The sequence below is a fragment of the Scomber scombrus genome, chromosome 5, assembly GCF_963691925.1.
Source record: "Scomber scombrus chromosome 5, fScoSco1.1, whole genome shotgun sequence".
In the NCBI taxonomy this organism is placed as follows: domain Eukaryota; kingdom Metazoa; phylum Chordata; class Actinopteri; order Scombriformes; family Scombridae; genus Scomber; species Scomber scombrus.
The window spans coordinates 4,258,200-4,273,326 of record NC_084974.1 but is presented as its reverse complement, the minus strand read 5'-3'; the positions used below and the strand labels follow the sequence as shown (position 1 = coordinate 4,273,326).

The following is a 15,127-nucleotide window of genomic DNA, read 5'->3' as shown; positions in this document are numbered from 1 at the left end:
ATGTAAAAGACAATTTCCTTCATGTAAAATCAAACTGTGAGGCTATTTATATTTTCTAGCTGCCCTGATGGCAGATTTCATGGCAGTTTCAATCCACCCGTGAGGTATGGCTGTGTGTTCTCCTGCAAAGTGCACCCGTCCCTCACTCTGGAACAGTTCTCTGGCGTAGTTAGCCTGGTAGGGTGTGAACAGTGCGAAGGCTCCCAGACTGTAAGGATCCAATCCCCACTTCTTCACCATTCCCCCTGTATGCTGAGACCTGATCTTCTCTCCGTGGATCTTCACCAAGTCTTCCAGGACCACAGCCATCAGCTCCTCCTCGCTTATCCCTTGGAAGAGGGTGGAGTCGTCGGAGCAGGTGTACGATGCCAGGAGGGCCCCTGCGTCTGTCCCAGGGAAGCTGTGGCTTGGGTAGTAGATGAAGCGAGAGGGCCTGTCTGTGATACTCTTCCCTCCCTTGATGCCCTCTTTCTCCCAGAAGCGCTCCTTGAAGCTGAGTACCACCTTGGTGGAGCTGGCGTAATGGACTGAGCGAAGGGCTTCCATCTTGTCCCCAGAGAGACGGGGCTGGAAGTCAATGAAGACGGTCGCCTTGGCCGTGGATGTAACCAGGGCATGGTCCACTGTAAGGTTGGTCAGGGAGCCTGGATTACGCCAGTCCTGGTACGTTACGGTTACATTGCTGTTGCCTGTTTGGTTGATGAGTTTGACCTTTGATTTGAGAAGGATGGTGGCGTTTAACAGCTGGTAGAAAGTCCTCGGGAGGTGGTCAAAGCCATCTGTAATTTCAAAGTACCTGGGGAAAAAACACAATAAAAACACCATTAAATCACAATACAGCCTCATATTGTTTATAATTCCAACAGATCAAATGATACAGAGAATTATCAACCAAACCTATAGATCCACTTGGGTCTAACAAGCCTGTTAGCACCTTAAAACTATTTTGGTTTTACAGAAAGAAACGTTACTGTTTGGGTTCACTACCCTAATCCACCTAATTTCAAGACAAGGCAGGCAGCTGTTTTTAGCAAAAAATCCCCCCCAAAACCTCAAACTGTACCAACCTGCCGAGCACCAGATAGACAGAGTTAGCAACTATAGCTGGTGAACATAGTGGAGCATTTAGCAGCTTAAGAGCCAGATAAAGCCAGTTAAAAGTAGAGTGAAACATGAAGGGTCAGAAACATAAATGTTAATCTTGCTCAGTTTCTGCTTAATGTGAAATTAGTACTGTTGAGGTCGGTGTTGTGTTTTCAGCATGTTCTGCTGCCCCCAAGTGGCCAAAAACTATTAATGCAGTTTTAAGTGAAAATATCACATGTAAAAAGTAAAAGTCCTGTATACAAAATGTTATCAAATTAAGAAGAAAGTACTACAAATATAGGTACTCATTGTTTTTTAAAATTGTCGAAGTGAAGCTGATTACAACTACTGTTGAGTAATTACGTTATTGTATGATTTGTAAAATCGGAATTTGCGAAGTAACCTATGGTAGCTACAGTGTAGCTGTTTCAAATGAGCAAGTAAAAGTACCCCGGAACTATACTTTTTAAATATTTTGTTATATTTTGTTTGTGTTGTTACAATTACTTTGTAATTTGTGATTTGAACATCTTAGGCTATTTACTTTTTGCAATCTTGGATTTTTGAGTTATCCTTACTTGTTTAATTTAAAGAGAAATGCAAGACATATACTATGTGCCCATAAGACTAAAACATTGAGCCATCCTTAGGAGGATACTCAACTAGAAAAATAGCAGTAGAGATACACCAGTATACCCAAGTTAGGTGCACAGACTGTGGGTTGCCAGATATATAATAGAATAAAATAAATATTTCTTACTTAGTGTCGTCATTGATGTCTGACTGTATGTACAACATCTCTCTCAGTGATGTGTAGAAGAGGCTGTTTTCATTCAGGATGTCCCCAATCATCCTCAAGGCACCTCGACTCAGGTTGCCCTCTTTTACCAGATATTCCTGTCAATGACAACAGAGACAAACGTTAAATGTAACTCATTTAGTGATATTTTTTCCTTCAGATGTTAAACTATGACCTGTGTGACATTAATGTTGAAATAAATCAATCATTACCTTCACTGTGTAGGAATCATATTTATCCAACATGGCGCTACAGCCACTCTTCTTAAGGTCATCCCTCACCTGTGCACAGAGTAGAATATTTTAAATGAAACCCCTAAAAATAATAACAATTCCATTAATGTGTGAAAGAAATGTATACAAACCTTCCACAGAGCCAGATTGAAAAGCTCAGCAGCTGATCTCCCTCGCTCCCTGTTATTCAAGGTGTAGTTGAGCACATCAGGGTTGTTTTCCACAGCGTAGGTTTTGTGCAGCACTTCATTAACCAAATAGTAGGTGTTGATGTCATCTTCGATGAAGGGGTTCAAGGAAAGCTGTAATTTGGAGACCATGGAAAGCAGAATTCTGTGGAATAGATACTTAATATTAAATATCGATATAGCATTTATAACAGCATTTATCTTGAGTTGTGGTGCTGGGCAGGATGTGAACAGTGGATTTAAAAGGACCCTTTTCACTGAAAGCAGCAGCCTGCTGCTCCTGGAAACATTATTGATGAGAGCGTGAGAGTGAAGCCAAACAACAAAGTTCAATCAAAACAATAAGCTGAAAGACACTATCTTGTCTCCAATGCAATTCATGAATATTAGATGATGCTTGCAGACCTGTCTGTTAATACAGCATCTTTCTGATATTTATATAGCTGAGCTCAACTGTATAGAAATATTCATATACAATAGGACAGTTTGTTGTAATTGTGATGACTGCTCATTATGCAGATGGACCCTTTCAGAGGTATACAATATCACTGTACTGCTGGTACTAATATATAAACCCCATGAGGCCTGATGGTCAATAAATAAGTTATTAATACTGTATATGCTAAAAATAACCAAAAGACACCTGCTAGTTTATTAACATATATAGCTAGAGTACTGTTAGAAAATACTTTGTTACTTTCTACCACTGGGTAAAACAAACAAACAAACAAACAAACAAACAAAAGCCTATTTAGGTCATTTTTGATGAAACAGACTGCCTCTAACATGATGAGTTCACTGATTGCTGAACATGAGTCATGTTATGGCCCCTCAAAAAGACATTTCTGTACTCACTTATGAAAGCTGGGGATCCTCATGGCTCCCATTTCTGCATACCAGCCCTCTTTTTTGTCCCTGTAGGTCTCCACACGTCCTCCAATGCGGTTACTGGCCTCTATTATGGTCACCTTTTCATTCATGGGGACACATGATCAGTCTTATGAAATTCACTCTAACATGCACAGCATAAAGGTCAAATCAGAAAACATGTTGATATAAATGGTTTTACTTTATGGCCGGCATCTTCTAGAAACTTTGCAGCGGTCAGTCCGGCGATGCCCCCACCAATGATTGCTACGTGACGGGGTGTCTTTGCAGCAGGAAGACCTTTGTCCACAATGTTGAGAAGCTCACCGTAGTCTGGGTCTTGGAGGCAGTCATACAGAGGATCTCCAATTATCCCGCTCACCGCAAACACCACAACCCCGACAAGGACCAGGGGAACTGACGGAGGAAGGAAATAACAGATTGAAGCATCATGAGGCAAATGCAGATGGGGGGGGGGGGGGGATTTTAAAACTTGAACAGTTACAACTTCACAGACTATCAACCAAAACAGAAAACCCCCTGAGTGATCACTAAGCAACCACCAACTTCCATTTTCCTAACATGAACAAAAGTACACGTCTAAGCAGAACTGTGGTTTTATGACAAATGTTTGAATCATCTTCACAGGAGTTCACCGAACTTCTGCCTTCAACAAAGCAGATTTTTTATCTATGCTTCACTTTTTCATAAGTGCAGTGATGACGTCACACATCATTATGTAAAAGCAATGTCATACTTACAGAATTTGCACAGAGCCATATGAGGGATCATCTTGAGGATGGGACTCCACAGTCTAGACTTCTTTCCAGTATTGATACTGATGCTGTCAGAGGAAAATGAAACCTAGCAAAGACAAAGACATATTTTGGGGCTCGGGTTGTATTGTCATGAACAGATATCAGTTTCATATTCCTAGGAAATAAAAGTTTTCAGTTCAAAACTGAACTGTCCTTTAAAAAAACCAAAACAAACAACAACAACAACAAAAAAAACAGATAAATGCATTCAGTTTGGGTCAAGCAAGATTATTTCAGTTAAGTGATGCCCATGTATAATTATCTACTATCAGAGGAGAAAGAGGCAGCTCAGACTAGACCTTCAGCAGCCCACTCACCTTTATCAAAGGTAATGTCTCGTAAGTTGTCGTAAGCCTATGCATGACTGAGAAGAAATGACTGAGTCCCTGGCAACGCTAAACTTTTAGTCTCTCTCATACGAAAGCAGCCAAGAAAACCTGGAAAGCGTGGTATGTGTGAAATTGCACACAACGTCATTTTAATGAGGGATTGTGTGGCTCCTCAGGTCTTCCAGAAATATTTTCCCACACCGGCTCGAGAGTCAACCACACTGAACAAATTAGATTAGTGAGGTTATACTAGTCATCAGCATACCTCATTTCCTCCATCTTCACTCATTTCAATACCAGTGCTCATTTAGTGGTATCCAAAAATGTCTGTCAAAGTCTCAAAGCTGCGTTCAAACTTTAAGCTTTATTATGGTAGATTAAACACACACAATAAATTACAAGTCTTAATTGTTTCTACTACCAATTTTTTTTTTTTTTTTTAATAATAATAATTTTTTTACTACTTACTGGTAATTAAGTGTAGTCCAGGTTGCTAAAAGACAGCCATCCGACTCAACCAACTCGTTCTGTGTTCCACAGCATAGAGGCAGCTTTTTATAAGCTGTGCAGTATAAATGAAACCAAAAGGTAGGAGGAAACAAAAACCAAGTTTCATTTTCCCTACATACTGAGAAGTAGCTTTGTCATTTTCTTGAATTAAATGTTGATAAATCACCATTATGGGAGATGGATGGTACATGAGGAAATATAGAATTTAAATGAACAAAGGATTGTAAAGACCAAGAACTAAAGAAAACTTTTACCTGTTGAAAACTTTGAGGAGCAGAAAATGTCTGTATTTCCAGTGGAGTTTTGACTTGTGTGAAAGCTCGATTCGGACCTGAACTGCTTGGTTGCTTTTTCAGCCGAGGACTCGAGGGCATTTACCTGCAATATATAGGTTATTTATAGCTGAACACAGCATTGTTGGAAGTCAAGGGGCAGGTTTTATTTCACTTTTTTGTCAGTGTATGGAAAACACTGAGGTCACTGAACTAGTGTGGCTATGTGAGGTGTTCTTACAACACTTTATAAGAAATCAGGCAGACATTTAATAAGTTATAAAGTTGAGTTTGCTGAGTTTTGGAGAGTATGAGGGTAATTATTGACTGTGGAAGTAGTAACTCTTGGTCCAATTATTGAACAAATATTCAGAGTCTTCAGCTGCATCTCACTGTCTTCATCATTTACTTTATCCTGGATATACTACCATGTGGACCTCAAGTTAAAGCTGCTATATTCCATTTTTTTGGTTTGTATTATTAATCAGAGCTGTCAACTCTCACGCAATCAGAGTGAGAGTCACACAAATGACTGTTTTCTCATGCACTCACGCCACGCTGCTATTTCTCACTCTGTCAAAAATAATACTGAACTATCTTTTTAAAACTATTAGTTTGGACCCCCCCAAGCAAGCTTTGGAGCATCTAGCTGGCACATTTTTTTGAGCTTTGGAGTGAGCCAGGTTAAAGGCTTCCCCACTAGGCTTTTAAGATTTTAAGATTTTAACTTAGTGGTTGGTTATTATCTGTTTGTCTTTTGTTGTGTATGTATCTATGTGTAGTGTTATGAATGTGTGAATGTATGTATGGACTGTGAGCTGCGAGATACCTGAATTTCCCAATGGGATCAATAAAGTATCTATCTATCTATCTATCTATCTATCTATCTATCTATCTATCTATCTATCTATCTATCTATCTATCTATCTATCTATCTATCTATCTATCTATCTATCTATCTATCTATCTATCTATCTATCTATCTATCTATCTATCTATCTATCTATCTATCTATCTATCTATCTATCTATCTATCAATCTATCTATCTAGCATTTCTGGGGTCCAGCATCAAAGCATAAACTCTCATGTGTAAAGTATGAAGCTGGATGGTTTTAGCTTTGCATAAAGACTGAACACCTGGGACTAAGTTGAAAGTTCTGTTTGTTAGCACCTTTGTAAGTCTTTATGTTCATGTTAGTGTGCCCATACAGTGTTAAGCAGTGAGCTTTGGAGGAACTAGCTGCCACATTTTTGAGCTTTGGAAAAAGCCAGATTAAAGCTTCTCCAGAACAAAGATATGCATCTGTCTGAATCTGTCTGTATGAATGTGGAGTCTTCAAATCTCTCTTTGTAAGAAGCATCAAAGAATTATAGTTTCTTTTTCTCTGATACTAAGATGTTGTTGTTGAGGCATATTTTTCTAAACCGGTTATTCAATTGCTTTGCAGGTTTCAGTGTGCCACTTTAGTTTTTTGTGTGTGGTTTTAGAGGTCAGGGTGTGCAATGCCATCAGCGTGAGAAATTTTAAACACATGAAGATTTTTCTGACTGAGAAACAAACATCGCCCTACTTACTGTATGATGGTAAAATACAATGCAATGGGTAGAGTACTGAAAATGTTTACTCAAGTAAAAGAACAATCACTCCAATTACTCAAGTAAAAAATATAATTATAAGTACTTGGTTAACAAACTACTCCAAGTACAAGTTACTTTGTATTTTAATATTGTTTAGTGTGTGCAGGCCAGAGATATTCACAAATCATTTTATGCAAGTCCAAGCCAAGCTTCAAATCTGTGGTCAAGAGTCTCTTTTTTGGAATATTAAGTGTTACAGTGCATCCGGTATATACTGTAACATGATTATTTCAAAATGAGCTATTTCTGTTTAATACAATTATACTATTATTTATTTACTTTTTTTTTTTTTTTAAATCTACATGTACAATATAATTAGCTAGCTGCCCAACCTGCCTGTATGTGTTGTTATCTTAATATGGACATGTTGTTATTATGGTGTTAGCATGACTGAGGCAAATAACATAACATGACTGAAGCAAAAGCAAGGCTGCAGAAAAATAAATGTCCTCAATCCTGTGATGTGCATACAAAAAATGCAGTGCAGAACAAAGACTCGATGAAACTTAAACAGAAACTGATACAGCAAAGACTGGATCCTTTGCCAACAGGACAGACTAAACAAGGGTAGACTGGGAGTTGATTATTACAAGGACACATGAGAAAAAAAAGAAACTTTTTTTCTTGACATTTATATTCTGTGTATGTACGTGCGTGGCACATTTAATATTCATGCAGACCCCAACAGGTACAAAACGCAGGCATACTTGGCAGCAACTGAAGATGAAATATAAAAATATAGCTGAAACAATTATGGTATAATTTCATTACAAGCAGCTGTGATGTTGTTTAGCCTGCCCTCGTTAAACAGCATTCAGTGGCTACATTCAACATGTGATATATTTCAGTAGTTGGTGAAATCTTCTAAGCAAAAAAGAAAGTCAATTTTTCAGCCATCCCAGTACTGCCAGTATTTAATATTGTCTATTTGAAAGCAACACCTAAGTGCCTTTATCATACAACACTACTAAAGTATAAACATTTCAGTGCGACGAAACGATGTGTCATACAGATGATACGAGGGCTGAGAATCTTGTTCAGGTAAATGATTGATTGTACAGAAAAACGGAAACACTCAAACAGAAAATCAAAGAATGATAAAACATCCCAGCGGGGTCTGATCATCCTCTGACAGAGATTTCTGCTTCATATTTGTGTTTCAATATTAACTGGCTCTAAGAAAAGGACACACCATGTGGGTTAGTTTCACGGAGTATGTTGCCAGGGTAACTGACTCAGAGTTAAGCTGAACTGGCTTTGTGAAACCAAAAAAACATAGTTTCCTTGAACTCTGAGTCAACTAACTCAGAATGTTCACTAAACCTGCTTTCTGAAACCTGCCCCTGATGAGACTGATACAGGACAGGAATGAAGAGTGGGGGAAAACAATGAGGACAAGGCAGGGCTAACGATCCTAATGCGAAGGTGTGGAGAGAAAAGTGGACTGGGGAGGAGCGCACGGACACAGAAGCAAACTGAATATCAAAACCCTTAATTAGAGAAAGTCATGCTCTGTGCTACAAGAGGATTCTGGTAATATATCAGATTCAATCCAATGATCATCTGAATTAGATATTTATTTAGTGTATAGCCAACATTTTTTATGTTCTATGGAACTATGGAAAGTTAAAGTATTTCTGTTGGTATGTGAGAGGCTGCTTTTCCAACACAGTCACCAACCCCACACTGTGCAGTTACTGGATTTGAGTCACTTCAGTGAAACAATAAAACCTTAAACTGAAATGGTATTTGCCTGATTTTGTCATATCGGATTTTACACAGCTCATTAATATCTTGTGCAACGTTGGTTATAATGTCTTTTAGACTATTTGCATCTGGAGATAAGATGAAGGATTCCAAAACAGAAAGACAGACTGGGAATCAGCGAGTCCCTCCTCCCTGTGCCCCCACTTACAAATCTAAAAGGATATACTGTATTAGATATATTCCACATGTTGGTACAATTCCAATGTACTACAGTGTGTTTCCGGGACAACGGTAGGAGAGAAAATGAAAATACATAAATACAAGAACCTACTTGGGCACTAGTGGAACCCAAATACATCTAACATATATTACTGTAACATGACGTTTTGCCACAAAACTGTTTAGATTGAGTAACTCACTGACTTTTTAACCACTTACAGTATTTACATATTTTGTTGTTGCTATATATAGGATTTGCATGCGATTATGATATTTAAAAAATGTTTATTATGGTGGCACATGTTTTTGTTAACAGAACGATGAGACAATTCCTGTGAAGGTTGGTACAGTCTATGAGAAGCTTTCAGCCCATTCATCTCGTTGTCCACCAGGGGGTGCCAAATCAGGAATTTCAAATTCAACATGTAGTGGCTTTAATGTCAAGAAGCCAAGCTAAGCTGTAGCAGCCTGGCGTAACTCCACCAGTGAATGTTGGACCAACTGCAGGTTTTGTTTGATTGTCTCTGCCTCCAGAGCGTCATCAGAAGTATCACCAGCTCATCGGCTAACAAAGCACAATAAGTTCATGAATCAGTTATTGAATGAAGGCCTCTCTCAACAAGAATATTCAATATTCATTCCAAATGTCCAATGTTTTGCTGGATATATCAAGTGCAAACTTCTAAAAGAAACTTTCTTTTTTATAACTACACAGTATTATACCCAGTTAACCATTTTTTATGCCAGTTCACCTTTCCATATAGGAATGACCAAAAACTCCTAGGGGAAGAGCCACAACTTGTGTTGTTTTTGATATATTTAGCATTTTCACTCAGCAATGTTGATATCTCGTAAGAATATATTACATTGTTAAATGTACCTATAAATAAATCATCAGTTTTACAGTTTCTAAAAAAAAAACAACTAGTGCACCCCGTTTGTTTGATGTAACTAGTAAATTAAATTTAGAAAGACTTCTTATATTAAGTGACCATCCACATTAAGAAGCTGTTCAACACCTTATCATGTGGAGTCCCTCATATCCAATGAATCCAGCCAACACTGTCAACACTTACTGAATCCTTATAATCATTAGTTATTTTATCTCTATATTTAAAGTGATATGAAGTCAGATGTTGATTTCAATTTTTTTTCATCTAGCCATTGTTCATGTTCATGTTGGTCTAATTGTTGCGCTGTTAAAAAGCAATAAAAAGGTTTGGTATAGACTGGAAAAAACAAGGTTATTACCCAGGATTTGTTTTCTGTAAGGTTGAGGTTGTCTCTTATAAAAATGGCACGGGGGTTATCCAGTTAATTCAGTTATTGTGAATATAGGCTAAATGTTACCCTTTCTTTTCTTTCTGTTACCACTCCTTTTAATTTTTTTGAGACTGTACTTAGGTCAGACTTTTTTGGTATGACCTTATGGTACGTGACATTTGTACTCGGAAGTTGGAATTTCCGAGTAACCAGACGGAAAATTCAACTGGAATGCCCCAAAATCTTCACAGTGTGAAAGTTGGAGTGTTAATGAGTATTTCTGGCTTATTTGTGTCTCATTAAATCAATACCACAGTCACTAGTTAACATTGTGTAAATAAAGTTGTTTTTTGTAAAAAAGAGTGCGTAGGAGCCTTTGAACATACGTCACGATACGGGAAGTAAACAACAGCTCACGAGAACTCCCATTGAGTGCCATGACAGCTGGTGCAGGTGACATATTTTTCTATTTTAATGATGTAGGTAAACATTTATAGTGAAAATGATCCCCTCTGTATGTTACACTGTGCAGGTGAAGCCTACTGTAACGTCGCAGCTGTTGATTTTTGAGCTTCTGGGTCCTACTAGTGTAGCTCTACGAAACTCCCACCACAAAATGATCAATTTAAGGCTGATTTGTGTTTTTGACAAAAAATAACAGTCGCAGGGTACAGTTGACTTAATATGGACATATCTCTAGAGGCTTTTCTTCATTTCGGCATACTTGTGATACACCAATAAGCAGTTCTGTCGTCAGTATTTGGACTTCTATCAGCACCCCGCCCGTGATTGTAAGCTAAGTTTTCCTCCGTTACTAATGAACCGTGATGGGTGGAGACGGTTGAAGTCATGTTTAACCACAAAGTAGGCATTGTGTTGAAAATAAGCACTGAAGTCCGAATGACTAAAATATGTAGTGTTGTATGTGTTGTATCCGGTAGAGATGTTAAAACCACATTCGTGTTTGTCAACAAATAAACCGTAAATTGTCAAATTTCCGAACGGGGTTTGGTGTCGCAGTTTCTCTCCCAGAGCAGATAACGGTATACGGTGTTAACGTTAGTCATTACCGAGGTGTGGTCGTGCTATGAGAGCATTCAGATAAATAAACACAGATATAGCAACTGGAAGGCTCGTTTACCGCCGAAAAATCAACGTTAGCAGCTCGCTTTAATATGCCTTCGCTTTGCTAATGGTGTCCATGATAATGAAATGAAGTGTTTACTATCAGTGAGGTCAACCACAGACTCACATTTTGCTATGTTTTTTTAACAATAGTGAATATGCTTTTCAAGACCTTTACTACTTAAGTTGATATTGTGTTTATGTTGCATATTTCTTTATATATATTGTTAGCTTAAAGACCCCCTCTACACACAAAAAAATACTCTGCTTGGAACAGTAATGTGTTTTTATGTAGTAAAAAAAACATCTATAATTGCCACATTCAGATCCTTAAAATGGCATCTGCTTCTCCAGAATATCTATAAATATGTAAATAGAATTGATCTCAGAAGTTTAATAGCTGCTCACGAGATGTCTTCTTCTTCACTGTGAAGTCCATTCTCAGTGTTAGTGCACTGGAGGGCTTCAAGTTCCTGCATCACACTTGTCTAAGTTGAATACTGAATATTGGAGCATAATTGACTGTTTTTGATGGGTGATTGCAGTGACAGGATACATACAAAAAAAGTGTGAGTAAAGGAGCCTGACAGCTTGCTCCAGTCCCACCTAGCTGGTTAATCTGACCACTCAGTCCTCCTGTTTAATTCGTTTTGATCATGTCATTCTGTGTTAAATGTTCGCCTAATCTGTTGTTTTTTTTTAAGGTGTGATGTTGCCCCGGCATGTGTGATCCCCACATCTCTTCCGGAGGGTGACGAGCCAGACGGTAACCCCTGCAAGCGCCATGGCTGAGGTGCTGGGACAGAGGAGCTTGTTGGGATTTGGTGTGGTACTGGCATGGCTGGTGCTGTTCCACCTGCTTGTCAACATCTGGCTGCTGTGTGTGTTCACCAGCCTGCTGGTGGTGCTCGGCGGCTGGCTCGGCTCACAGGCTGTCCTGGAGTCCAACAGTGTGGTTCACCTGGAGAGGTTTATCACACTGGAGGAGGTATATGTACACATAACTTTACTTTACAGCTCTAGTGCAGGTTTCACTTTTTATTTGTAGACATGTTTATAACATGTAACAATAACAGTTTTATTTGATTTACTGGGCTAAGATAATCTTTGTCTTGAAAATGCTTTTGGAAAACAGGGGCCCATATTTAGCTCCAGTATCACTTCACTTACACTCCTTTTATGTCAATTCTTAAATTCTAGGTTCCACCCACTGTGGAGGATGAGGATGACTTGGACCAAGAGATCCACAACACAGTGAGGAAAATCATCCGGGACTTTGTCTCCTCCTGGTACTCAACGGTGTCCTCTGAGAGTGCGTTTGAAATGGAAGTTCAAGAGGCCATGATCTTTATGGCCATGGAGCTTAAAATGCGTGCAAGACGGCTGGACAGAAAGGTACTATGATTTAGAGGACATGAGGGTCAGGAGTTCATATGACAAGTACTGTAAATCCAAACTGAAGCAGACATTCAGGCTGAAACCAAATGTCAACCCTCTAGACTCACATTAAGTCTGCATGGGTGCGGGGCCACAAGGGGATAACGAGGTGCTCTGAGACGGTTTCCATGGAGATAAATTGAGATTCCTGACCCCGTAACTCATTTCAAACTGTTTTTCTGAAAGGCTTTTTAACCGTTTTGATATGTGTGGGTCTACTGAATGAATGCTCAGTGAGATTTTCCCTTTACATGAGCTTTTAAACACTGCTAATATTATATTCACATGAAATCCTCACAGTGAGCTAAATGGCCAAAACTAACCTTCTAATTAAGCAGGTTATAATAAACAAAGCATTCTATGTGTACCTCAGTACATCAGTTAATTTATACAACAAAAATGAAAAAAGCATATGTCATCAAAACTAAATATATAACATAGTCTATTATTGTTAATATTATTATGATAGTTTTTTTAATAATTGATAATAATTAGTATTTTTTTTACATCTTAACTTTGTAGCTTATTGCTGCAGTATTATGGGTCATTTTCCGAGCAATGTCTGGTGAAGTCTGCACCCCAAGCGGAAGTCTGAAAGTTCAATTGAGGCCCCTTGTGGACTGCAGCACTCTCAGACTTTCTGGAAACTTGCCCACAAAGTTCACAAGTTTGCAAGTGTGGTGAAGTGTGGGCATTTGTATTGAGCCTCGCTGTGTTCACCTGCACTTAAAGCCACCGAGTTCTGGTCGACCTTCCACGGTGACCTGATTTCTTAAATGTTATACACATGAGAAAAACTTTAGTCTCATGCATGCATTCTGCAAGTGAAGTGAAGTAGGAGCTATGCCTGCTTTTCAGACGTGGACAGTCCTCTCCTCAAAAGTGAGTGCTACAAACTACATGGCGTCAGTTAACGTGTTTCCACCTATGATCCTTGCTTAAATGCCTATGCAACAAGGAGCGATATGCAGCATGCCGACACTCTCTAAAATGACAAACTCCAACTTCCAACTTGACAATCTATGACATAAACAATCATAAAACAATAGATTTGTTTTCCTGCAATTACAAGATATATAAAGCCATAAAGAGTATTAATGAGTGGTAATAAATGTAGCAATACACTCTCCATTGTAGGGAGTATTGTAGCTAAAAACTAGCCAAAGTGGATATTGCAACATGAGCTGCTGAGCCTTGATTTCTTTCTTTTTTTAATGGGAAATGTAACACTGGCTATGACATTTTAATATGTTTTGCCTTAAAGTATTTCACTTATTGTGAAAGAAGTGGATTAAGATTTAGAATTTGAAAACCATTTGAGGGTGTTTTATGGATGTGTAACTTTTTTCATGGCTGCAGGAGCTGACCCAGAGGATCCTGAACCTGTTTGGCTGCCACCTGCAGGACTACCTGAGAGCCAAGGAGCTGGTGACCGAGCAACAGATGCCTCAGAAGTGGAGCGGTGAGAGTGAGCAGTTGTGGAAGGCGTATTCCAGGACTACCACACCTCATCCTGCCATGACCAGCGAGGCAGAGGAAGTCAACTACACCAGAGCACTGGTGGATATGCTGCTGCATGTTTTGGTGCCGTCGCCCCATTTAGAGACCCGCACCGGACGCTTCGTTGTCGGGGAGCTCATCACATGTAACGTCATGCTCCCTCTCATTGACAAGCTGTCCGACCCTGACTGGTTAAACCTTCTCATGATCGAAATATTCGGCAGGTCCAGCAAACTACAGGAGACGATCACAGCAGAGCCACCGACTTCAGCACCGCCTCTGCCACCTCCGCCTGCTGAAACAGATCTCCCTCCACAACAACAGACTTCCTGTGTGAGTCAAAAGAATACTGAAGTCCTCTCACCGAAAGTGGAGACCGAAACATTTAACGATGCAGAGACGGTCATACCAGAATTTGCTGCCTATGACGTGATTGACTCAGAAGAGGTGGACTGTCCACAGAACATCGAAGAGGAAGAACCTGCTCAACCCTTTCTAAGGCATTACATGAGAGGAAGCAAGTCAAACCCATTTTACCAGGAAAATGACTCTGACCTGGATTCTCCATCGGCTGATTATAAACAGAGTTCCACTGATTCCCTCGTCATGATAGGCCAAGAGGAGAGCCTGTATGACAGACAGAAGGAATGTGCCTCATCTGTTGAAAACAAGAGCGGCATTGACTTGGAGGACATTTGCAGTAGTCCAGTGGATGGCTCTTGCCCTAAAGTCCTGGTGAATTCAGAACCAGCAGAGCATCTGAATGGCTGCAGCTCTTCAGTGGAAGGGACAGCAGAGGGGACTCCTGGTATCAGCAGCCTTCAAAACATGGAGAGGGAGGGTAGTTCCTCTTCAGCAAACCCAGCCAAAGACCTTCCTCTGGGTGTGGAACCGACTGGGCTCGGGAACCCCAATGAGCTGACTATTGTCAGTCCATCGCAGAGCACTTCCCCCATGGCAGCATTCAGTTTTGAGCCTCTCAGCAGCCCTGATGGACCGGTCATCATCCAGAACCTTCGCATCACTGGCACCATCACAGCTAAGGAACACCGTGGCACCGGCTCGCACCCCTACACTCTTTACACCATCAAAGTAAGGAAATGATGTAATCACCCTCAGTTCATTGTTCAGGTTC

General features: G+C 39.7%; 2 protein-coding genes across 3 annotated transcripts in view; one reads left to right on the top strand and one right to left on the bottom strand.

The window, feature by feature from the left end:
• Positions 1-42: 42 nt before the first annotated feature.
• On the bottom strand, positions 43-3,980 carry il4i1 (interleukin 4 induced 1). Its single transcript, XM_062419768.1, has 7 exons — positions 3,935-3,980; positions 3,376-3,590; positions 3,162-3,274; positions 2,250-2,451; positions 2,098-2,166; positions 1,847-1,983; positions 43-796 (listed from the first exon to the last, which is right to left on the bottom strand). Exons 1-7 carry the CDS (start codon positions 3,963-3,965, stop codon positions 43-45), a joined length of 1,521 nt encoding a protein of 506 aa, XP_062275752.1. The 5' UTR covers positions 3,966-3,980.
• Positions 3,981-11,778: 7,798 nt separating this feature from the next.
• Positions 11,779-15,127, top strand: part of snx19b (sorting nexin 19b) — a 51,025-nt gene continuing 47,676 nt past the window's right edge. For both annotated transcript variants that reach the window (XR_009925191.1, XM_062419767.1), the window contains exons 1-3: positions 11,779-12,043; positions 12,256-12,450; positions 13,852-15,084. Coding sequence is in view for 1 of the 2 variants with exons in the window: in XM_062419767.1 (XP_062275751.1) it covers positions 11,840-12,043; positions 12,256-12,450; positions 13,852-15,084 (1,632 nt within the window). In the remaining variant the exon portion in view is untranslated. The remainder of the gene's footprint in view (positions 12,044-12,255; positions 12,451-13,851; positions 15,085-15,127) is intronic.

Bases quoted from the DNA above. Each gene is read 5' to 3' on its own strand.
- il4i1 (XM_062419768.1), bottom strand. From the start codon at position 3,965: ATGATCCCTCATATGGCTCTGTGCAAATTCT. The intron at 1,984-2,097 runs GTAATGATTGAT...TGTCATTGACAG, and splicing joins ATGATTCCTACACAGTGAAG to GAATATCTGGTAAAAGAGGG. The intron at 797-1,846 runs GTAAGAAATATT...TTTTTTCCCCAG, and splicing joins GACATCAATGACGACACTAA to GTACTTTGAAATTACAGATG.